The 24809-nt window shown below is 35.5% G+C and overlaps 1 protein-coding gene across 19 annotated transcripts in view; it reads right to left on the bottom strand.

Moving 5' to 3' along the window:
* The window catches only part of METTL15 (methyltransferase like 15), a 289458-nt gene that overhangs the window by 113398 nt on the left and 151251 nt on the right, over positions 1 to 24809 (bottom strand). For all 19 annotated transcript variants that reach the window (XM_023239666.2, XM_045039075.1, XM_023239664.2 and 16 more), the window contains 2 exons: positions 24528 to 24719; positions 20284 to 20462 (listed from right to left, as the gene is read on the bottom strand). In XM_023239666.2, coding sequence (XP_023095434.1) covers positions 20284 to 20462; positions 24528 to 24719 — 371 coding nt within the window. The remainder of the gene's footprint in view (positions 1 to 20283; positions 20463 to 24527; positions 24720 to 24809) is intronic.

Here is a 24809-nt window from a genome sequence, read left to right as displayed (position 1 = left end):
CACCAAAAAAGCCTCTGCCTTCACGTAGTTTGGTTTTGCATTTTTAACTCCAGGAGTACCACCACTTAGCATCATCAGAGGCACGGATTGAGAACCCCCTTCATGCATGACAGCAGAAGCTGGAAACTGCATCAGTGAATACTCAGTTTTCTGCTGACTAACAAGGGATTTCATATTAAAAGTAAGAGAAAACCTTGCTTAGTAACAGTCTGCACTACATATAATAATAGAACACAATTTGTATGGGGAAGCTGTAAGATAGATTTCATTCATAAAAAACACCATGCTTCTGGCTAGATAAATGACTTGAAGTCCCAGAGAGAAATTATCATTTTTAGTTCTGGGATACCCTTATGCTACTTACACTTTTTAAAATTTAATACATTCACATGTTCAAATGTATTGAGATTTTTAAGCTTGTGAATGAAATTAGCAACGTGCTGTGGCTGTCAACGTGATGCATTGCAATTCCCCCTGAGTGGTAGGGTTTAAAAATTAATTCAGCTCTTGCACCTGTTTGCCGGCATTCGTCTGTTGAATTTCCATCACATTTAATAAGTCTCTGTGACGCAACTCGTGTCCTTTTGCCTGGACTCCTATAATACAGTGTTAAATTCTCACCCATTTGAAATTCAAGTAATATTACAAATTTCAAACTGTTAATTAAAATCTGTGAACTTGAATGGTTCTGGATAAAATTGGCTTTACTCAGTGAGGTTCTTTTTAAACTTCTTCATCGTCTCATCTAATCCCCAACTCCTACAGGTTAAGTCTGATGACAACATGATCTCACTACGGGTGGTTGAGGCTTACAAATCCTCATACAATAGGGGAAAAATCAAGTTATAGGCTTGAGCAAAAAAGATAAAGAGGAACATTACCTGCTGAGCTGAAATAAAAAATATGGCTTAGAATTAAAGAAAAGGACTGATATTTTTCATATATAATTTTTAAATAAAACATATAACACTATATAATATTATATACTATAATGTAGTATAGTACTATAATTCTATAGTATCTAAGTCTTAAAATGTTGAGGGTAGATGGCATATCTCAAAGTGAATCATGACTCCTTTTACTTATTTAGGTGGTCAATATTAAATTTAATTATTGAATCTTTAAGAAGGAATTGAGGCCTATTTGCCAAATACTGTAAACACAAAGCAGAAGAAGGTTCTAGCATATTTAAGATCCATAATAAGATACTTTATTTGAACCATTACTTTATTTGAACAGGGCAGTGCAGTACTGCCCTCTGAGCTGGGACATTTGCACTTCCCAGCACTGGGAGATAGTAACAAGAAAAGGTATGTAACTGTGCTTTTTTGTGAGATGAGCACATACTCAGACCTGATCCTTGGGATCCAAGGTAAGTTGCCTGCCCTCCTGTAGCATACTTAACCTGCAGTGGAACACTGATCAGATGTTTACAATGATCTTTAAAAAATGTTTATCACTTCCACTGAAGCGTAAGCTTGCAGAAGGCAGGGACTGCGTGTTACTCTCAGAAAGTAGGGAGTTTGCATTATCATAATTTTTCTCATAACACACTTGTTGAAAGACTAACTGACTATCAGAATGAATTGAAGAATAGATGATTAATATCTCCAAGGGCCAATAGCATATGGATTTTAATTAAATCACAGGTTATAAGTAACTTTTTTCTACCACATCTAAATTCACTACTGAACTGCACTCTTCCATCTTTTATTTTTCTGCCTGTTCTATTCTACTACCTTGGTCTAGGAGCAGTGCTTTGAATAATGTCCAGTAAAGTATTTTGGTTTTGGATGTGTATCCATTTTGAAAAATAATGTTTCAAAGGCAAAAGTCATGTATGTCATTAACCTCATTAGGGAATTTAGACTAGAAAGAAAGTACACCTCTCCTCTCTAAAAATCTCTTAAATATGCACAAAAAACTATCACGGTTTTTAATAATAACCCTCACTAAGATGTATGCCAAATATTTAATAATAAGGATGTGATTAAATAAATTCTAATATTTCTTACTGATACACAGTATAGTGGCATCAAAGGTAGCATGATAAGATACCAAGTGAATAAATTTCAAAATTATATAAATTCAATCATTTCAACTAAATGATGTGAGAATAAATAAAGGTAAAGAGGTAAAGAAAATATGTAAAATTATAATCATGTTATGGTGGTAGAGTGGTGTTACAAGCTTCTAAAAGTTTTCACTTGAATTTCTTAACAATGTTGTATATATGACCAACAAATGAAAATGCTTATATAATACAGAAAATCATGGATTTTACATATTTTTACATATATTTATAAAGTAGATTCTGTCAACAACTAGATAAGGTAAATTCTTTTTACTGACTAGCTTTACCAAGTAGCTATCATATGTCTACCATTAGGGTAGGTAGTTTTACATTCTAATTTCTAATCATCATGGCCATCTTATAAATTAGGAACCATTATCCCCATTTTAGACAGGATTAGAGTGGTTATATAACTTGTCTAAGTTCACACAGCTAGTAAACAGCAGGGCTGAAATCTGAATCCTGGTTTTTGTATAATTCCAAAGTTAATTTCTTTTTCAATTACTCAGTAACACAATAGAATGCAGTGACATAAACCCATAAATAATGCAAGGGTGATGAGACATTTAAAAAAGACTAATAAGGAAAAATGGGTAAGCAATATAGCAATACAGCATGTTGGCTTGATGATTTGAGTCTGTCATCAAAGTCCATTTCCATCTAAAGAGTACAGAGATAAATCAACAGCTTATAAATTCTACCTGTTAGATTACCTTTCTCAGCTTCAACTTTTGAGACAAATATCTGAAGCACACAAGACTCTAAATTAAGGCCTTCTAGTAGATTTTACATAAATGTTAATATTTTTTGTTTGTTTGTTTTTTTAAGGAAGGAAATGTAGTGCTTTCAACATCGTTGCAATGTATGCTGTGTCTAAAACAGCTCATTGAATAATAATAATTAGGCAACAGAAATCTCCATTCAATAATAATTTATGTTACTATTAATAACAATCCACTTTCCCTTTTCAAAATCCATAGACCTTTTTGTGTGAGGTCTAACTTGTCACCTGGCTAATGAGATGCTGATGTACCTTGAATGAATTGGCAGCCAGCCCATCCTTAGAGTTCTTTAACGTGAGGAAGAAAAACTAGGTAGAAGGGTAAAGTGACAGCAGAGAATAATGTTTTCAACAAAAAAGGGGTGCTTTCCCCAGTCTTAGGCTTTTCGCACACTGCTTCTCAAGGTTTAGGTTCCCAGTGCCTTGACTGCAACACTGCTGCATGTTGACATCTTAACCATTCCTTTAAAGAGTAAGACAGTTGTTGCTTGTATAGAAAGTCTTTCCTTTCCTGGTGAATTCGTTATAAAAATTTTTTTAATAGTATTTGCTCTATTCACTCAAGTGCATTCACTCATTCAATTATCCACTCACTCACTCATTCATTTTTTATGTGCCCATGCAACAAAAGTTGAAAAATAAATAGATTATCTACTAGAGGTGGATCTCTTTTGGGCATTTAAAATACATCGTTGGGGCACCTGGGTGGCTCAGTCCGTTGAGCGTCTGACTTCGGCTCAGGTCATGATCTCACAGTTTGTGAGTTCGAGCCCCGCATCAGGCTCTGTGTTGACCGCTTGCTCAGAGCCTGGAGGCTGCTTCAGATTCTGTGTCTCCTTCTCTCTCTGCCCCTCCCCCGCTCACTCTTTGTCTCACTCTGCTTGTCAAAAATAAATAAATGTAAAAACATTTTTTTAAATACATTGTCTGATTTAGTAATCCAAGAATCTTGTAAGGTAGTTACCATCACCCATATTTTGCAGATGAAACAACAGAATCAGAGAAGGTAATAAATGCCCAAATTTACAAAGATAGGAAATGACACAGCCGGCTCAAATCTACCTGACTCAATAGTTCTTGCTTTCGTTAATCCAGTTTGTTAACTTCTTCAACATATTCTCTAACAGATGGGTGCTGAGGCTATTCAGGAAAATGAGATGTAGTCACTCTATCTTTGAGCTCACAAAGTATATAAGGGAGACAAAGTATAATGGAGCAAATGTTCATCAGATATATAAACAGCAGATAAACGGGAGATATATAAATATATTGAAAAAGTAAGCAACTTCAGGAGGAGGGTAAAAAGGAAAGTGCAGGAAGGATCCAAAGTAATGATATATAAGCCTAGTCTTAAAAGAAGTAGAGATTTTGTAGAGTAGGTAGGGGCAAGAGAAAACATGAAGAAGGACATATCCTGCAGAGGAAGATCATACACAAAAGGATGGAAGTGAGAAAGCAGAAAGTGAGTTCTGGGAGCCTAAATGGTGAGCAGTTTGGTGTAGATATGGAGGGCTGTGGTGGGGAGTGGCAGTGAAGAAATTAGGTTAAAAAGACAGGCAGAAGCCAGATCATGAAGGACCTTGTTTTTCATGTGAAGGTGTTTAAATTTTGTCTTACAGATGATAGGAACCTATTAAGAATTTTATGGAGAGGTGTGATATTATGAGGCTTCTATTTATAAACATAACTCTGTAAGTATATTTTATAAATATGACTCTGGTAGAGTTTGAGGAGGTTGGGAGAGACAGAAGATAGAGTCCAGTTAAAAGATTAAGGTAGTAATTTTGGCAAAGATGATAAACGTTTACAATAAAACAATGACAGTGGAAACCTGGGGTTGGGGAAAACAGAAGGATTTAAGAGACATTTAGGAGGCAGAACTGAAAAGTTCTAGTGATAAACCTTTATACTTCAACTCAAGGTTGATTTGCAGGTTTTAATTTGGGCTTTTGGGTAAATGTAGTTAGGTGCATTGGAAACTGGGTAAATGTAGTTAGGTGCATTGGAAATAGACAAAGAGGAAGGGTCAGTGGCACTCAGCAAGGTAAGATTTGGAACACTGAACTTTATATGCTTGTAGGATACGTTGACTGATATGTTCAGAAAGTTGGGCAAATATTGGTCTAAAATTCAGAAGAAAGATTTCAGCTGCAGATGGGAATACAGATGATGTCAGATCTGTGGAAATGGATGTAGATGTCCAGCATCATATGTATTGTGAGAAAAGACCCAAGGACTGAAACCCCAGTAAATATCAACATTAAAGGCACAAGCAGAGGAAGAGAAATTAGTACTAAAAAATACAATCAGAGAGGTAGGAGGGAGATAAAAGGGAGATTATGTCATCATAAACATCAGTGGAGAAGGGGAAGGTAGTTAAAAGACAGAGAGTGGCAAAATATTCTGCTTCATTTTAGAATTATTTGTTTAGATGTCTAATACTCCATTACCCATTAGAGTTTAAACTTCTTCTTATGAACATATAACAAGGATGGGATATATATATATATATATATATATATATATAGAGAGAGAGAGAGAGAGAGAGAGAGAGAGAGAGAGATATGTAGATAGATATGGATGGATATATATATATATATATATACACACACATATATATGTATGTGTGTGTGTGTGTATATATATATATATATATATATATATATATATATTACTGAAAAACAAAGAAAGTAGAAAAAGGGAAGTCATCAAAAGGAAATAATCAAGAGATGTTAGAATTAAAACAGCAGTGCTTGTCCTGGTTTATTCATATTTCAATGTTTTAGAAGAAAAGGTTGGTCAAGTACCAGAGTGACACAGCTTAACAGATACACAAAATTGATGCTAACAATTATCAAGATTATGCTACAAAATGTCACATAACATAAATAGAGGAATGAGAATTAAGCTTGAGAATAAATACATCAGGAATGAAGAGCCAATGGAAGTTTTTGAACAAGTAAATTAAATGATTAGTAAACTGTAATGTCTTAGGGGATCGGTTGAAATAATAAAAAATAAACATGAAATAGTAAAAAATTGAGAGTGAAGTTACATTTAAGAGAAGAGAAAATATTAGTGATGAAATAGGATACAGAAGGGCCCCAGTACTTTGATTTATGTTTAGTTTCTTTGTATTGAAAACTCTACTCCCAGACTTGTCCCTTGGCTACTTATTCTTTAAGCCTTTGCTTAAAGGCCTCCATAAAACCCCTAACCTTCTATGTCTCCTTACTATACTTTCTCATGACTTTTTTTTTCTTAACATTTATACAATTTATAATTCTCTCTTTGAGGGATTATTTGCTTATTGCCTGCCGTCCCCAATCCCCCCCCCCCCCCCGCCCACACACACTGAGGCACAAAAAGATTAAATAACTTGTCAAAAATCACACATCCCTTAAGTAGCAAAACCAGGATATGAATGCAGTTCTGTCTTACTTGAAAGCCTATATTCTTCCTGCTATACCACACTGCCACAAGGAAAATAAAAGATAGACAAAATGCTATGATAGTTTAAATCAAAGACTCTATCCAACTCAGGAGATCAGAGATGCAATCATGAAAAAATGGCATTTATGCTGGGTCTTAAGAGTGTAGATGTTTTCAACCAGTGGAAATGTTTTCAACCAGTAGAGATAGAAGGAGAATTTTGTTGTTTTGTTTATTTGTTGTTGTTTTTCCAGGTAGAGGATATAGCATGATCAAAGATATAAGCAAGGAAAGTACAAGTCATGTTTGGTTAAAAAGGACAGAACAATTAGGTAAGAATATAGGAGGATGATGAGAGAGAAGCATGAAAACTATGGCTCAGGCCAGAGAATGGACCCAAATATGGCAAACTTATGGGATAAAATGCAGCAGCAATGAAGAGCTAATGAAAGTTTTTGAACAAGTAAATTCAATGATTAGTAAAACTGTAATGCCTTAGGGGATTGGTTGGATGTTAATGAATAGAGCAAAACCCACTCCAATTAAGATAACAAAATAATAAAGGATATGTAGGGATCACAAAAAGCCAACTATAGGAAATACCATTAGACTTTATGGGAATTGGAAACCTATCCAACAAGCATTCTTTCCACACTTGTGTTTGTGTGTGCATTTGTGTGTGTGTGCATGTGTGAACATCTCTTCCATTTACTGGATGTCTGTTCTTTCTGCAAACTTATTTCCTTCACTCTGCTCATGGTTCCCAGTTCTCTTAACTGTGATTTTCACCTTGCTCTGGACTGACAGAGAGTCAAATCTAGTCTCAATTCTACACTCCCAGTACCTTATAATTATAGTTTCTGGGTTTGGTGGCTCACATTTTGAGAAAAGTATCTAATTTATATGACCTAATCAGTTGCTTTTTGGGTGACCTGGTATCAACATGGCTGCCTAGGTGCACTGTTTCTTAATCAGGTATCAGGAACTGGTAGGAGTCTGGGCAATTCTAAAGGAAGAGAGTGTGGGCTGGGCAGACACTTGTAACAAATGGATTTAAGGGGAGAGAGTGAAAGCAGGTAAACCTCTAAGGAGGCTCTTGTAATAGTCTACACAAGAAATAACAGTAGTGGTGGTAGGTATGGAAAAGAGAACTTAACCAAAAGCCACAATCAGAGCAGAATTTAATAAATGATCAATGGAAAAATGTGTGTGGGGGTGTGTGTGTCAGAAAATGATGCAAAGCTATCTTTGAAGTTTCCATACCAGAGACTAGGAAAATGCCTGATGTAGTTTCATAAGACATTAGAGACTGGGGGGTTTAATATACCTTCCCTTTATGAGAAAATAAAATTGGGACCAGAGAGACAAAGTGACTTAAGTACCAGTCAATTAGTAGTAGAGTAGGAATTAAGACTTGTGGAGATTGGACTTGGCCAGGAAGTGGTGATAAAAATTTGGACCTTGGGTGGGGTAGAAGAAATGGTGCTGCAAGATTTCCAAGAAAATAGGCAAGAACACTATTCCATGGGAAGTGTTAGAAATACAAAAGGAAAGATACCTGTGTTAGTAAAGTGAAGATATAAGAGTAACAGAATTGGGCACTGAATAAGAGAGAAGGAGAAGCTGGTCAGGACTAGGGCTAGTCATGGTCAGGTAGGTATAGAATGTATAAGAAATCAAGTTAGCTGGGAACCAAGAACACTGAAAAGAAGGCTTACTAGTCACCAGTGGTAGTGTGAGTCGGAAGCCAGATTGACATGGTCAGTCAGCCAACTGGCAGCAACTGAATGGAATCCAGGTATTAACATATGCACAACAGACCCAGGAAGAGAAGATGGTTTTGGTGTAGAAAATTATGAAATTGCCACATTACACATTTTGAGATGGGGGTGTTGGCAACAAATTCAGGTGGAGATGCCCTGTAGACCACTGGAAATATGGGAGTGGACCTCGGAAATGTGATCCTAGCCAGAGGCATATCTGTCTATCAAATGACCTGCTAAAAGTGACATTCTAGAGAGAAGAGAAGATGTCTCAGTGTAGCCTTATTTTGGTGGGGGTGGGGGGGAAGGAAGAGAAGATCTCAAAATAAGGCTATTAGTCTTGGACAGTAGAGTGGTTTGATTGCCACTGGAGATTTGGGAAAACTATAAATTTTATCATGCTTTGGTAGCATATTAGAACTGTTATACAGCAGTTACACAGCAACTCTTTCAACAAAAGACTACTGAAAAAGACACAAATTACAGGGTCCATTTTGTTTACCTAGGTAGATGAATTAAAGGGGAAAAAACCTCACCACTAGTCATGGCCTCCTTCTTTAAAGAACAACTCCTTCTTTACAGCATTATTTGAATAATTGCAGTCCTGAGGAGGACTCTATGGACTGACTGGAACTAAGTAGTTCCTTAAGCTTTAGTCACCGTGCTAGTGCCACGTAATTCCAGTGGCAGGCATTTTAAATGGAACTAGTGTAAAATTCTGCCAAACAAGGAGATGCTAAGGATAACTATGGTCCAAATTAAGTCCTTTAGTTTAGGGAACTTGAATACCAGGCCAAGAAAAAGAAAGATGAGATGATGAGAAAAGAAGGAGAAAGACAGAAACAATTGGCAAAAGAAGCAAAAACTAAAACACACAGTAAAAGATTACTTAAGTAGGAGCCATGAGACAGTAAAAACAAGAAAGATATGAGTAAGCAGAAACTAGTAATCCTGGAAAAAAAGTTAGTAGTAGAGAAGATCCAAACAAAAATAATAATAATTTACTCGAGAAAAGAAGTTTCCTGTTGAGGCTGCAACACAATCATTGAGTTGCAAAACTGTGTAGCATCCTGAACAACCTTTGAGTTGTCTTTCAGTCTTTCAGAGATCTGTGTAGCTCAGATAACTGTCTTTCTTAATAATATGAATAGCCTTATAATAATTCCTTCTTATTATCACATATACCTTATAATAACCGTTTATCACTTAAGTCTGCCTACATGTATCTTTGATTTCCACAACCTAAATAGCCAAACATACATTTTGCTCATCAGGTGAACCCTAGATGGAAAAGGGGAAGGGAAAAAGGAAGAAGCAAGCATTCAATCACAACAAACAAAACAGGATTTCTAAAGGGGATATGTGTATATGTAAAACCCTCTGAAGACCTGCTCATACTATATACATTTATGCATACAAGTGTGTGTGTGTGTGTGTGTGTGTGTGTGTGTGTGGTAAATCAATGGATGAAATAAATAGGAAGAACTGGAGATAACAGAACAAATCAGCACAAAATATGAAATAACTGTGTATATTTACTATTTAAAATGTTAAGATTTAAAATAATTGATAGAGACTATGATGAAAGAATAAGAACAAGAGTATTTTTTAAAAATAGAACTTGCAGGGATGAATAGTGAATTTAAAAATTCCACAAGTGGGTTAACAGCAGATTAATATCTCTTTAAAAGAGACTTAGCAAATCAGTAAAAGATCTTACCCAGATTGTAACATACAGAGACAAAGACAGAGGAAATATGAGAGACGTGGTGAGGAATAAGTGCTGCCCAGGAGTCAAGAAAGTAAAGGAAACAAATATGGAAAGAAATAATGTCTGATATTTCCAGAAATAGAAATATTAAAGAAGTTTGTTTTGTTTCATTAATGATAAATAAAAACAAAGTCACAACCAAGTACATCACAATTAAACAACAATGACAGGAAAATCTTTAAAGGTAGCCAGAGAAAGAAAAAGACCAACCATAAAATAATGACAGACTTTTCATCAACTATGATAAATGTCAAGAGATGATAAAATATTACCTTCAAAGTACTGAGTGAAAATATTCATAAACCTGTTGACTTTATACTCAACTAATTATCATTCAAAAGTGAGGGCAAAATAAAGATATATTTAGACAAAGTTTGAAAATATATCACTCACTGATCTTCAGTGAAAATATCAAAATATGTACGTGGGTAAGAAGAAAACTGATCCCAGAAAGGAGTGGGGAGTATATGCTAAGGAGAAAAAAAAGTAAACATGATGCTATATGCAAATAAGCACTAACTATGAAGACTACTATCTAAATAGGGGAAAATCACTTTTTTGTTAATTCTTAGAAGATGAAAACTTCGTATTTATCACTTACGCAATTTCATCAGTGCCTACAACAAAGTGGAGTCACAATAAATACTTGATTAAATAAATTTGTGATGTATAAATAAAATGTGTCTCATCTCAATGTTAGGTCAAATTCCCTGCTTTGCTAATGAGGAAACTGAAAATATAGAAGACTGACCCAGTATTGTGTGACATATTGAACCTGATCCACCCTTTAGAGAACAGGAAAGATATTACAATGCCAAGAAGATTATGACAGTTTCTCTTATTACTGTAGGTTTGAGTCTACTAACAATAGAGAGTGCCTATTGCTGAAGAAACTAGTTGGTTGGGAAATTTTATTATTAGCTGTCTCTTATCTCATCCATGTTCTAAACATCACAAGAACTACAAAGAAATGGACACTGATGAATTCATTCAAGAAATATTAATTAAACACCTATCATAAGCCAAATACTATATCAGGTGTTGAAGATGTAACAATGAAAAAGATATATCTAATCCTTGCTCTCAAACAGTTAGTAGTCCAACTGATAAGAAAGTCATTAAATGAATACTCATGCATTATGAGAATGTAGGAAGTCCTACTGCTTACTGTGTACTACATGCAAATGTAAGGGGAGAATATACGTTCTCTGGTTTATAATATGGAATGAGATTCCAAGTAACTAAAAATATGTGAGGCAGTATATAGTCACATAAAGAATAAATGGGTAAAATAAATTAAAATGCAAAACTACTATATTCTTTAAGAAAAACTTTTTTTTAATGTTTATTTTTGAGAAAGAGAGAGACAGAGACAGAGCTTGAGCAGGGAGGCGCAGAGAGAGAGGGAGACACAGAATCTGAAGCAGGCTCCAGGCCTGTACAGAGCCCAACATGGGGCTCAAACCCACAAACTGCAAAATCATGACCTGAACTGAAGTCAGACACTTACGAAAAATTAATATGGATTCCTTTTATTTTTAAATTCTGAGGAATATCTTTTCCAGATATTCCATAATTTCTCAACTTCACAAAACAAAAGATATAACAGAAAATAACTTCGAAGCTTTTGTGTTAGTTTTTCATTATAATTAAAGCTTGGACATCAAACCTACTCTCATTCACTATTCCCTTTCCCAGCCCTAGAAATCTAACCCTTGATCTTTATCAACCTATTAACATCTGGGGTTCTCTTTCTCTGACAGTCTTTTGGGGTGGTTTAAACATTTAAACTTTGAAAATGAAATCAGATGCTTGTCTTCAAAATATGTTCCCAATGTATACATATAACTGCTGATATCTGAAACCTACTCTTTGGAAAAGTGCTGCACACTGTTGATCCTCTCAGTACTTTTAGGGTGAAGACAGGTAATTGTACCTACCATGTAGATGAGATCTGAATCATGTTAATCTCAAAAACAGGATGGTAGTACAAATATAGAAGACTGCTTTATCTTAATTCTTAAATCGAGAGCTCTTGTAAATATCTAGCACCAAATTCTTAAAACTTCTGAATAACTAGTTACAGGAACAAATAATCTTTCTTCTTCTTCTTCTTCTTTTTTTTTTTTTTTCTAATCAATAAAGATGACAAGATGGCCAGGCTATTTATATACATCTTTGCAAAATTAATACCAATGTGAAAACTACTATATGCAGAACATACAATACCAGCAGATCACTTTAATTTTCACCTGTAGAAGTACACAAATTATAACATAAGAAATGGGATAAGAAATAAGTAAAGGGATGCGTTTCTCTTCTCTTGTTCCATAAAAGCAGTTTGAAATTCAGCCATAATCATTAAGACTTAGAGGAGTTGACTATGCTGAATTATTGTTCTAAAAATCTAACCCAACTCAAGGTCACATTTAGGATAGTGGATACCAAGATAATGGGGGGAATTTTGGGGATTTGGAATTCCACTGGGTTTTGGGATTGGACTCTGAATTGCCTATCTTGTACTCCCTTCAGCCCTTTGAAATCCTACCTGCTATTTGTTCATTCCTTTTTTTCTTCTGCGATTACTGAGTATCTACTGTGTGCCATGCACTTTTCTATAGATAGCTATCACTTCTCCCCCTAAAGACTCAACTCAAAGGTCTCCTTTCTGTAACTTCTACTTAACCCTTCTCCACAATAAATTAAACCCTCTCACTACATCAAAATCAACTTCTCCCTTCTCTGGGTTCCCATACCTTTTCATTCATGACTCTATACAGCACTTATCACAGGGTGACAGAGTGAGCTGCTTTTATGACTTTCTCCCATATGAGAGATGTGAGATCCTGGAAGACTGAGCTGTCAGCATCCTCCAGCAACAGTTCACACTGTACCTTAATTACGAGAAAGGGATCTAGCGTCCTAAATAAGAGCACAGAGTCTATAGTGAGATTACTTCTAATTCCAGCTCCATGTGACAAGAGACAAGTTACCTAGACTCTGTGCTTCAGTTTACTCATATATAAAATGGGGATAAAAACAGTACCCACCTTGTAGGTTATTGAGGATTGATTTAATACATGAAAATAATTTAGGATAGTGTCTTATATTTGCTCAATAAGTGTTAGCTAGCATTCATCATAATCATCACCATCGTCATCATCATCATTATCATCATCATCAAATTAGGCTTGGGCCACCATTACTTGGGATTAGGGCAATCCCTGCTCCCCACGTGATACTTCAAACTGAGAATGGCCAGGTTTTTAGAAGGAAAAAAGATTTTTCAGGTTTCTTTCTTTCTTTCTTTCTTTCTTTCTTTCTTTCTTTCTTTCCATATTTCATTTTTTTCTGAGTTGGGCTTCTTGTACAGAATGTCTCTTGGAAAGATTACTTATTAAAATAAGAAATAAGTTTACTTATGAAATGTCATTTGATAATTTAGTTGGCATGAAGTTACCATACTAATGTACACAGTGTATAACAGATTGAACTCAAGAGATTTAAATGACAGAATAACTGCCTTATCATAGGCGGTGACAATGACAACTGTAACTCACTGGCAAGCCATCCAAATTTGACTGTAGGTTTGACCATACTACAGAGTGACAGATCGACCAGAGAGTGACAATCGAACTCTCTGACATCTTCATTTATTTCATAACCATGCCAATGTTAGTATACAGAGTGCTTTTGGGGGAAGATGGAGGAAGTAACATGCAAGTTATTAAAACAATAAAAGGATGGCAAACTGGTCTAATTAATTTCATCAGGAAAAAGTTGCACTAAAATTTGATGGCAATGACTACTTCTTAACGAATGCTGCACTTCATTTATTTTGTATTTTGGATCTTTCTCTCCAGATTAACAAAGCTTTGTTGGAAAAATATAATGATTTCAGATACAAGCACAGACATAAGCTATTAATGCTACTGTGGAAAGATATACCTTATATGCCAGTGCAGAAAAAAAAAAAAAAAAAAAGATTCTTCTTTTTTCTAAAAGTCACATAATCCCTAAGGGAAGAAAAGCTTGGAATGAAGCAATTAGCCTATCACAAATCACACGGTTTGGCTGTGGACAGGTATTCATTGGTATAAGATCACAGTCATAGTTCTGACTAGTGCACTTGTTTGTTCCCTGGATCTTCTCAGGTCTGGATAGAGAGAAGTAGAAAATGCTTATAGTTGTATATACACTTTACAATTCACAGAGAACTTTCTTACATACCACCATCTCATTTATTGGTCATAGCAAGAATTAGTTATTCTTCTTTTCCAGATGAGGAAATAAGGATCAGAGAAGAGAAGTGATTTACTCAAGTTCATAGAGCACATAAATAGCAGAATCAGACAAAGAACTTGAGAATTTTTGATTCCATGTCCTAGGGAGCCTCATCTATTCCTCAAGCTGTTTTAATTTATACTGAGTACTTGGATGCTTAGGTCTCCCCCCTCTTCAGTGTGAAGGGGAGAGTACAATTGATTCTCAGTAACACCTAACAACTTATACTTTTTTCCCTGAATTTTCATTTTACCTTGGCTGGGAATGTACACATCTTTTTATTGATTTATTTGTTCAACAAGCATTCATTAAGATCTGGCCATGTACCCAGTTCATGAGTCAGAATAAAGGTTACATAGAAGTTTCAGTCAGGGAATAAAGTCTATATATTTAATCAACAAGAATCAAACAAATCTAAGAAACCTACCCCCTCCGTTTTACCATTCAAAAATTGATATTGTATGCCTTCTGTCACTTTTTGATTATCAGTGCATTGATTATATATTTTGTGAATTTGAATCTAAATTCCAATGATCTGAAAAGCATACTTTGATTTTGGCATGTGCTTGGAAACTGAGTGAATTTCAATATTACAAAACATAGTTACATTATGAACAAAATAACAAATGGTCATAATCATCAATATTATTCACTTCCATTTCAAGATGAGAAAGAAAAGGCCTAGAACTGTTCGAGTCTACACAGGAAGCAAGCAGAACCAGGACTTGAACTAAACTCTCTTTGTTAAACTGAATTTAATAATTAAGTTTCCCTTGATGTATCCAGAGAATGGAAAGAACAATGGAATATGGAATAAAATATGGACAGCCTTTTGAGACAATATTCAGAGGTATGTCTAGAAACAATCCCATTTTTTCAGCCTCTGTAAATCAAATATACACAAATTCTGCAAAATCTAGACCACAGCCATGTTTTTTAAAAAATTAAGTACATAAATCTTTTTCCTGGGGAGCTGGAGGGATTATTATATGTATCATTTCCCATTATTAAAGATTCTTAATTAATAAAAATATTTTATTAGTGTTATTTTTCTTACCAGCACCTCTAAAGAATAAGGGAAGAAAAATATCATTTCAGCCTAAAGATGAATAAACTAAAATACTGGGTAGGCAGTGTGTTTGTCTAATTTACCTGAGTACTTTAGTGTTAATGTTATTAGTGCATATTGGTGTGGGAGAGATTCAGTTTATGGTCTACAAGACTGAACACCAATTTTTTACTAACATTGATGTTATTTCACTGAATACCAAATGTATACAAGCAGAACCTTCCTGGATCTATGTGATTTTCTTTATTTGATAAATTAACCTTGAAAAAGCAATTACCAAATGTCTTCCAAGGGCCAAAATTATGATAAGTGCTGGGGACACCCTGATGAGTAAAAGAGTCACAGCAGTGCCCTCACAGTGCTTAGTATCTGGAGCAGCGCCATCCAATAGAAATATAATGCAATCTACGTATGTGATTTAAAAATTTCTACAGCCACGTTAAAAAAGTAAAAAGAAACAGGTACAGTTAATTTTAATACTGTATGTAACTCGATAATTTCTAAAATGTTACCATTTCAACATAGAATGAACATATAAATTTTTGAGATACATTAAATTCTTTTTTCAAACTAAGGTGTGTATTTTACATATATGACCTCTCAATTAGGAGCAGCCACATTTCAAGAATTCCAAAGACACATGTGGCTACTGGCAAGTGTACTAGATAGTACAGGTCTAGGGGAGAAGTTAAATAGAAAGCAATAAGAACAGTGTCAGTGCTTCGGCAGGGAAATTCAGTACTATGGGGAGCATGTGGGAGAACACCTCAACTAACTAATCTGTGTAGAGCTAGAAAAACCTTCCTGGAGGAAGTGACACTTTTAACTAAAGCTCAAAAGGATGAGCTGGCATTAACCACAGGAGAGGATAGGGGTTGGGCACTCTAGTGTTAATGTTAATAATATCCAAGGCCTGGAGTAGAGGGACTGTGGTGTGCCGGAAAGACACGACCATCAGGACTCTAGCATGGCTGGAACGGAGATTACTATGGAGAAGCAACAGAGATGAAAACGAAAAGGTAGAAACCGGTCCATGAAAAGCTTTGCAAGCCATGTAAAGGAATTTGGACTTTATTCTAAGGAATTCATCCTTTCTAAAGACTTAAGGCCTCTATTTATGGAACTAGCAATTTCAGACTGAAATGTGCTCCTCTTCACTGAAATACAAGGGGGGGAGTAAGATAGATGGAGATGAAAAGGCTAAAATGCAAGATGACCACTTATTAGAGGTAATGAAGAATTTGGCTCTACATTAAATTAGTCCCTCAGGCCATTTTCAAGTCTTAAATTTCATAAATCCAATTTTTCAGCTATAACTGCATTAGAATAGAAACTATGCTTAACAAAATGTGACTTGTTATTTATAAATTATTTTTGGAGGGAACACTATCTAACATGTGTGACATATTAACATCGAAATTTCTGCCTAGCAGTTCTGAATAGTGTGTATGAATAGTGAAGTCCCACAGGTCGTTTTTGGAATTATAAATTACTAATTTCGTAATTTACAAAGTAATCCATGGTAGTTATAAGTTTCCTGCCTCAATTTGCAGCCTTGAATCTGTCTTCTGGTGCTGATAGGATATGGAAGAGTACTGGAGTATACTCATTTGTACTAGTGAAATGCACCAGGCTCTAGGTTCTACAAATTACAACTTACTTACTTGAATTATTATATAATCCCACTAAGTATATTGTGATTACAAGTGTGGTGGTCTTCCTTGTCCTTAATGGATTATTAGCTTTTTGAAAGCAAGGGGAATGATTTATATTTCCATCAATATATGGGTTTTACCATGTGTCAGGAACTGTGGCATATTTCCCAGAGTGAATTTATTAGAACCAGAAAAGATGTCCAAATATAGTCACAGCATATTATAGCTTGACAAAACACATGTTTGTTAAATAAAGATATTGCTTAGGAGCTGTACCAGCTTGAATAGTGTCCCCCCAAGTTTGTGTTTACCAGGAAGCTGTGAACGTGACTTTATTTCAAAATAAGGTCCTTGCAGATATAATCAAGTTGAGGACATACTCTATTAGGGTAGGCACTAAATCCAATATGACTGGTGTCTTTATACTAAAGATAAATTTGGACACAAAAAACATGTAAGGGGATAGTGAGAGTAGAGGCAGAGACTCAGTGATGCATACACAAGCCAACGAACACCAGGGATTATTGGCAAGTGCCAGACACAAGGTAGCGTCAAGGAGGTAGCTATTCTCCCCCAGAGTCCTGCTGATACCTTCATTTAGGACTTCTGGCCTCCAGAACTATGAAAGAATAAATTTGTGTTATTTTAAGCCACCAAATACGTGGTACTTTGTTAATACAGCACTAGGAAATGAAACTAATAGAGGAACCTTCCTGGGCCCTCCATTGCTTCCCATATTTCCTTCATGAATTAGCTCTCTTAAGAGACTTCTGTTTAATGGACTTGACAGATTAATCCCTTTCTCTGTTAAACTGTCTCAGCATGGTATTTTACTCTCGAATATTCCTATACAGTCCTGCTCCCACCAAAAGAGCTGTAAGCCAAGAGCACTTACTATTGCCATTAAATAATTCAATCAAATATTACATAAACTGGTGAAATATGAATGCAAAAGGAAAGACATCTGCTGTTCCCATGAAAAGTAAATTGGAGACTTTAGAGAGTCTTAATAAAGATAAGTCATGTAAAAAATGCAATCAAATTAGATGTAGGTGAGGTAATTATGAAAGATTTAAAAAATTATGAAAATGTAGAAAATTAAGAAAATCTAGAAAATATGCTCACATTGCTTTGTAAGTACCTTTGAACTCTAAGTTCATTTTAATAAAAATAAAATCAGCGCTTGTAGAAGGTATGCCATGGGTATGGTTTATGTAAGAATGGACTTTGTGGAACTGCAATTAGGACCTGAGCATCTCCATATATATAAATATGGATAGGTTCTATAAATTCTCTCCATGTACCAACTCTTTCTATTACCCACACAATCATAACTTCAGACTATAACAATAAGAGGGTTTCCACTAGAAGTAGAAAAACCTTGTTTACTATTACCATTTTTTAATCTAGTTACCTCTGACCCATTTTTCATTAGTACTCAGTATAATGCCTGGTATATACCAGCCTCTTCCAAAATATTTTGTGAATGAATGAGCATAAAATGCAAACTGTTTTTTTTTTATGTTTTTTCCTTTTCTACAGAATTATATCATCATCAATAAAGTTGTATTATTATGGGCTGATTTGAACTATAAAAATGGACTCATTATGGGGAACTCAATCTTTTAATGGCATTTATTAAAGCCTACACATATATGAATATTCTCACTTTTACAATATCATTTGTCATAGCCCTAATACGTTTTTCACATCATGATCTTTCTGAAAGTACTTAAATTGTTTCTATTCTACATCTTGATATAATTTCTCTGTAATGCCACAGTGTTAGTACCCCAAGTTCGAAGATTAGGACCTTGAGACCAAAAAATTAATATCTTAAAGGCAAAAATACCCAGTTATGCCTCTGATTCTAGATTACTACAGACTCTGTCATTAATTAGGCTGTATACCTTCGAGGATACTATTGACCCTCTCAGAGTCGCAGTTTCTTCAGTTATCAGATGAGGTTTTTGATTGGCTGACTGCCCTCAGCCCTAGTCTTCATTTTCAGCACCAGAAAATTCTGGATTTTCTTATGAATAAAAAATGTGACTTTTCACTGTCATCATTTCCATATGGGAGACAGAGAACAACACATATAGCTAGTTAAATCATGACAAAAAAGTAAGGTAAGGTGGTAATGTTTAGTGAGTATGGGATGGAAAGAAAGGGACACAAGACAGAGCATGAATTAATGCAGCCTACTAGTACAAACTCTTTTTGGGAAACAAATACAATGGCATATTTTATGATCATCTAACCCACAAGAATTGTGCTCTTAGTTGCCTAAAGGAATCTCAGTGGTAAGTTGGAAGGGCCTTGAGGTATATATAAAGCTTAAAACATTTAAAGACTTGGTCAACTCTTTATATTTTATTATTCTAACTAAGTAAAATATAGTCTTATTAAGTTATGTCATAAAACAATTGCTATATGATCTCTAAATCTTGATCTGAATGAATTCATAATCAAGCTTTATTCCTTAAATTATAGATAATATAAAGATTAGAGGCAACCAATATCAGGTTCTTTTTACAAGTTATACAATTATTTATTTTTCTCCACTTCTTTAGCTACTTAGGTAACTTAATAGGAGCCATGGGAAAGAAATCCTAATACATTTGGTAAATAAAAATGATGTAGGGTTTCAGATGGCCCACAAGACAAAGAATGTAACATGAATTGTGTTAAATAACTGCAGGAGTTGTATTTTTGCCTTGGAAAACTTTCATCATGGAACACAGCTGTGAAACAACTTTGGCTTCAAACAGAAAGGCTATAATAAAGCGCCTCCTAGCTAGACTTAAGTTCAAGAGGTTTATGGTGGCAAACAGCAGAAAAGATGAAATGTTTCAATAAGCCCCTCAGGCTGATTTAGTTAGCATTCACAAAGTAGAATAACCTATACATCACATACCCTTTGTTAGCTGGTTGTTTAGAATAGATGTATGAGTCACTAGATTTTATTTTAGCAGTTGGGCAATGCAATTCTCCTTTTGCCCAAAATATTAAAATGCAGAAATGTGAAACTAAGAGAGGTAATGTCAGATCTTATACAGAATGCTTATCAACCACTGTGATGGATCAAGAAATTCTGCTCTCACCATTCCATGTTACACCTTGGTAGGCACAATGATAAATTACCTCTCATGAAAAAACAATCTATTGTTCAACTAATCAGCAACTATAGTATATTTTCTTAAATTGTGTGGGGAGAGGTGCTGGGGGAGGGAAGCTTGCAGAACAAAAAGAAAGCTGATATAGAGAGAAAGATAGGCAAGATTCTATCCTGAATGATTTTAAGTACAAATGAATCCCTCTGGGAGTTTGGAGGATATGTGTATATATGTGTGTGTGTGTGTGTGTGTGTGTATACACACACACACACACACACATATATATTAGTGTTGTTTTTTTTTTTCTCTGAGACACTGTTCAGAATTAATGAGGGTACCTGCAACGATGCTGGCAAGCTGCTGGGTTCTGGAGATGGGGTAGAGGCTGCGAGCCTGAACGATTGCTGAAGCGATTTTCTTGGCATGCTTCTCCTCCCCGTATGTTCTCAGGATGGAGGCAAGTGCCTGTTGATCTAAAGCGTTCACAACATCAGCTGCGGTGGGCATGTCAGGGTACCTACGCACAAGAAGAGCCAATTAGTTCGCTGACGTCAGTTTTCATTGACAAGAGGTGAGACTTCAGAGTACTGAAGTCAGGCATACACACACAGTCTAAGCATCTGAGGTTTTTCAAGTCAGAGACTGAAATCTTACACAAATGAAATAGATTTTCCATTTCAAATACCCATCATAATGGCAAGAGGGGATTGTGTGTGACATTCATCAAGGTCAAAGGCAGCAGGAAATTAAAATATTTTACTAACATTTAATTCACGAAGTTATTATTCCTTATGCAGATTTCCCCTAAGCCAAAATAATGGAAAATATTTGGATTTAGTTTGTTGAAAATTTAAACTACCATTTGATTTTTTTCACTATAAGAAGATACAAGATACAAGATACTGACATATTTAAATGAGCCTATATCCCAGGAACTTAACTAAATCTGAGATTATAAAGTAACCGAGTACTGATATGGGAGCACAAATTGAACTTAGAAAGTCTATACAAGAAGGTACTCCCAGTCAGTTTCCCTCACAAAAAACTGAACAATCTTAATGACAATAATGTATATTACTTCAAATATTTAACGATATTGGCTTATAAACTCAGGACTAAAGTCACCATGGGGTAAAACTTAGTAATCAAGAAACAGTACTAAAGCCTAAGTACTAAACTTAGTACTTAGTACTAAACTTAGTACTAAACAGTACTAAAGCCTTAACAGTACTAAGCCTAAGACAATAATTTTAGGTGGTGGAGACAAAGGAAAACCTCTAGCCAAACAGAACAGATCACATAGTAGGAAACAGCATTCACTCTGTCAGACCATTGCAGTTTACTTTCCTTTAGGGAAATGTGCCAAGGAATTCTAAATGATGAACGAACCGAGAACTTACTTATTGGTAAGACAGCTTTGTTAACAGTATTGTTACTACTCCTGTAATTAATACGTTGGATTGATTGCGAGTATCACACTGTGAGGACTTTAAGTAATAAGGATATGGTAGAGCTTTAAGGCCTAAGAGGGGGGTTGTAAAGAAACACCTGTAAATCCCTTCTTAAAAATAATAACCTGAACCTTGTTAACATATCTAGTGCCTCCAGGAGAATGGCTTGTCCCCTATTTTGTTATGATCTCTCTCTCTCTCTCTCGCTCTCACTCTCGCTCTCGCTCTCTCTGTCTCTCACTGTGTGTGTGAGAGAGAGAGAAAGAGAGAGAGAGAGAGAGAGAGAGAGAGCGCACAACATTGCTTTTCAGATCTGCCTCATTTTTTTTAGCTGCCATGACACCCCCAGACCAATGAACATCCTGTAAGGTAGTCCTGTTTCCATCTCAATAGGCTTTGTTCTGCTAATAATAATAATAACAACAACAACAATGAGGAGGAGTCAGATCAACATAGATTAGAATACCTGACTTGCTATTCACACTGAGTAAGACTTTTAACTTACTGAAACCTCAATTTCTAACCTGTAAAATGAAAGTAACCATGCTTTACTCATAGGATTGTTGGGAGAATTAAGGGTGCATGCAGCTGTAAAGCAGATAGTAGAATGTCTGGCACACGGAGAAGGTCAATGAATGTGCATGTCCCCTAGATCTTGCCCATTCCTAAATTTTCCCATCATCATTCTTGGCCTCATTGACAAAATCCCTGCTAGATCTTACCTAGTTGTGCATTCAACTGCCCAAAACCAGTGAGCATCAAGATAAACCTTATTAATGATGGTAAATTCAGACCCAAGGGACAAGGTCCAGCTCTACCAGGACAACTCTAAGATTAGTATAGATGGACTTAGCAGTTCTTTATAATACCTTTCTACTTTTAAGTGAGACAACTAAAACAGCATTTTGCTCAAATAGAGTTCAGTGAATAATGGGCATAATTTTATTTTACTCTCATTCTAACATTGAATAGCAATGTACAAGTTTCCATTGTTCCACAAGACAAAAGGGGCAACGCTATGAAAAGCTGACAGGCTGCTAGCAGACACATCAGGGTAGGCATTCATAATGAAGAAGTCAAAATCTGCCCCACCTCCCAACTTAACAGGTAAGAGATTTTAACGGTTCTCCAGAGATTTAAAATGACTACATTAACAGAAGGAAAATATTAACATAAGTGGAAATTTATTTATTAACTTCCAGGGAAGAATACAACTAACAACAGTTAGACCTACAAGTACTTGAAGCTGTGAACTAACTAAACTATGCTGTAAGATTCTAGTGATAAACGGAACAGGTTAAGAAAGCCTCTTGTGTCCACCTTCACCACAGATATATCAGCCTCCAGGATCTGACTGGCCATACTTTTTGGGGTGGCCTCCCTCTCCCCATGACACCACTTGGGTAAACATTGCACATATTTACCATGATTCTCCTTTTCTATGAATTCATGTGAATGAACTCCCTTTTTTTGAATGCCATATACTTTCTTCAGATCTGTTAATATCTTTGATTAGGTTATACAGTCTGGGCTATCTACCTGGAAGCCACCCTGCTTTCTAAGATATATTTGCTAAACTCAAATCTCATCCATTATGTATTGACTTAGAGTTTAATGTTTAAGGAAAATTTTATTTTCAGGTTCTTAGGGGAAAACCTCAAGAACCCTGATTCACAACTACAATTTGCTGAGAAGTTTTTACATTAACAATATGGGGATTTACTACCATTAACTAGAAGCTTTGTTCATTGTATTTCAGAAGGCATCCTCCTTAACAAGACATAGGAACAGCAGAAATTTGCTTGACATTTTATTACCTCTGCACAACAACCTCAATCTCCAAACATGAAAAGATATTTGACCTTTACTATTAGTCACTGCTTTTTAAAGGATTTTCATTATTTTCTTTTATGATCACATTCTTCATTCAATGAATGCCAACTTGGGAAAAAGAAGGTATAAGACTCAGAACAAAAGGTTCCAGCAAGTATGGGTCACAATCCAAGTTACTAGGTCATATCAGAACACGGGGAAAAGGCTATCTGTGAATAATTAGCATTGGACAAAGAAGTTTGTGGGAAAAGAAATCAAAGTCAACTCAATATGAATTTGCTGGCTTGAATTGGACATTAAATTTCTTATATATAGGTCCTTTGAATAGACTGTAAGAAATTTTGGAAAACCTGTTTGTCTCAGTAGAAATGTTTATGCAGGTCTAGAATTGCAGATTAGTAAGAGTAACAGAATGGTTTGCTTATTCAGATATAAGAAAATCTAACATTTCTCTTAGAAGATAAGGTTCCCAAAGGTAGGGGCCATGATACATAATTTGGCAGTGGTGGTGGGACATGAAATGAGGGAGAAAAACATGGTTAAGCTTTGTAGGAACAGGCTGTTCAGTCCCTAAGCCAGTGTTAGGCATAGAGACAAGTGCTAATCTAAGCTTTACAAATTAATTTGGATTTAAAAGAACTTATCCTATACTTTACTAGAATGTGAGCCTCATTGTGTTCAAATGTACCTATTTGAATAATGGAATAATGGAGAACAAACTATTATTTCCATGGCGGTGAGGAATGAACAGGAGGTGTAAAGCTGTCCTATATATAGTACTATGTGGATACAGTACCATAAACTGTAATTTCCCTGGAGAATGTTAAATAAAAGTGACTATACAAGAGACAGCACAAAACACACAATCACTGACCCCTAGAATCCTGCATTTCATGCAGGACTCAAAAGAATATGTGTTAAATAGAGTTCCTTTTACATCTCACAAGAGGCATAGTTGGGCCTGCATAAAAATGGATCCATTGTTTCAGATTCACATTAATCAATATTGTAAGCAGTCTAAAAGCCCATATTGTATCTATAAAAAAGATAATTAGTATGAAAGTTATCCTCCTCACTATTTTGTGTAAAGACAGCAATGATTTTTCTTTTAGAATCTCAAATCTAGAGAAACACTAAAGTCTATAATGAGTAGCAAACAAAACTGATTTATTATGTATGGATAGTGTTAGGTGTGGGCGTGTGATGGGAATTCTGCAGTCTTAAAAGGAAATTAAATTCAGGGTGTTTTTGCAAAATTGATTTCTTGTTGTGAGGAGAAATGCTTTATCAATACTCACCTGCCACCATCCATTCTCATGTCCAAGGGGCCGTCCTTCCGAAGGGAAAAACCTCTTTCAGGAGCATCAAGCTGCATGGAGGAACACCCAAGATCCAAAAGAACTCCATCCAAAGTCCCTGGCTGCACTCCAGCTTTCATTAATAAGGCTTCTGCCTGGCTGAACTGGCCTAGCATAGCTCGGATCTGTTTACTGTGAATAAACCCAGGAGATGGGAGAAAAGACTTCTGTTATATTAAATTCTTAAGGTCTATGATCAATGAAACGAAGTGTATCCTATTA

Source organism: Felis catus, chromosome D1, assembly GCF_018350175.1.
Source record: "Felis catus isolate Fca126 chromosome D1, F.catus_Fca126_mat1.0, whole genome shotgun sequence".
Lineage (NCBI taxonomy): Eukaryota > Metazoa > Chordata > Mammalia > Carnivora > Felidae > Felis > Felis catus.
The sequence above is the reverse complement of the archived record's forward strand: the minus strand, read 5'-3'. Positions and strand labels throughout refer to the sequence as shown.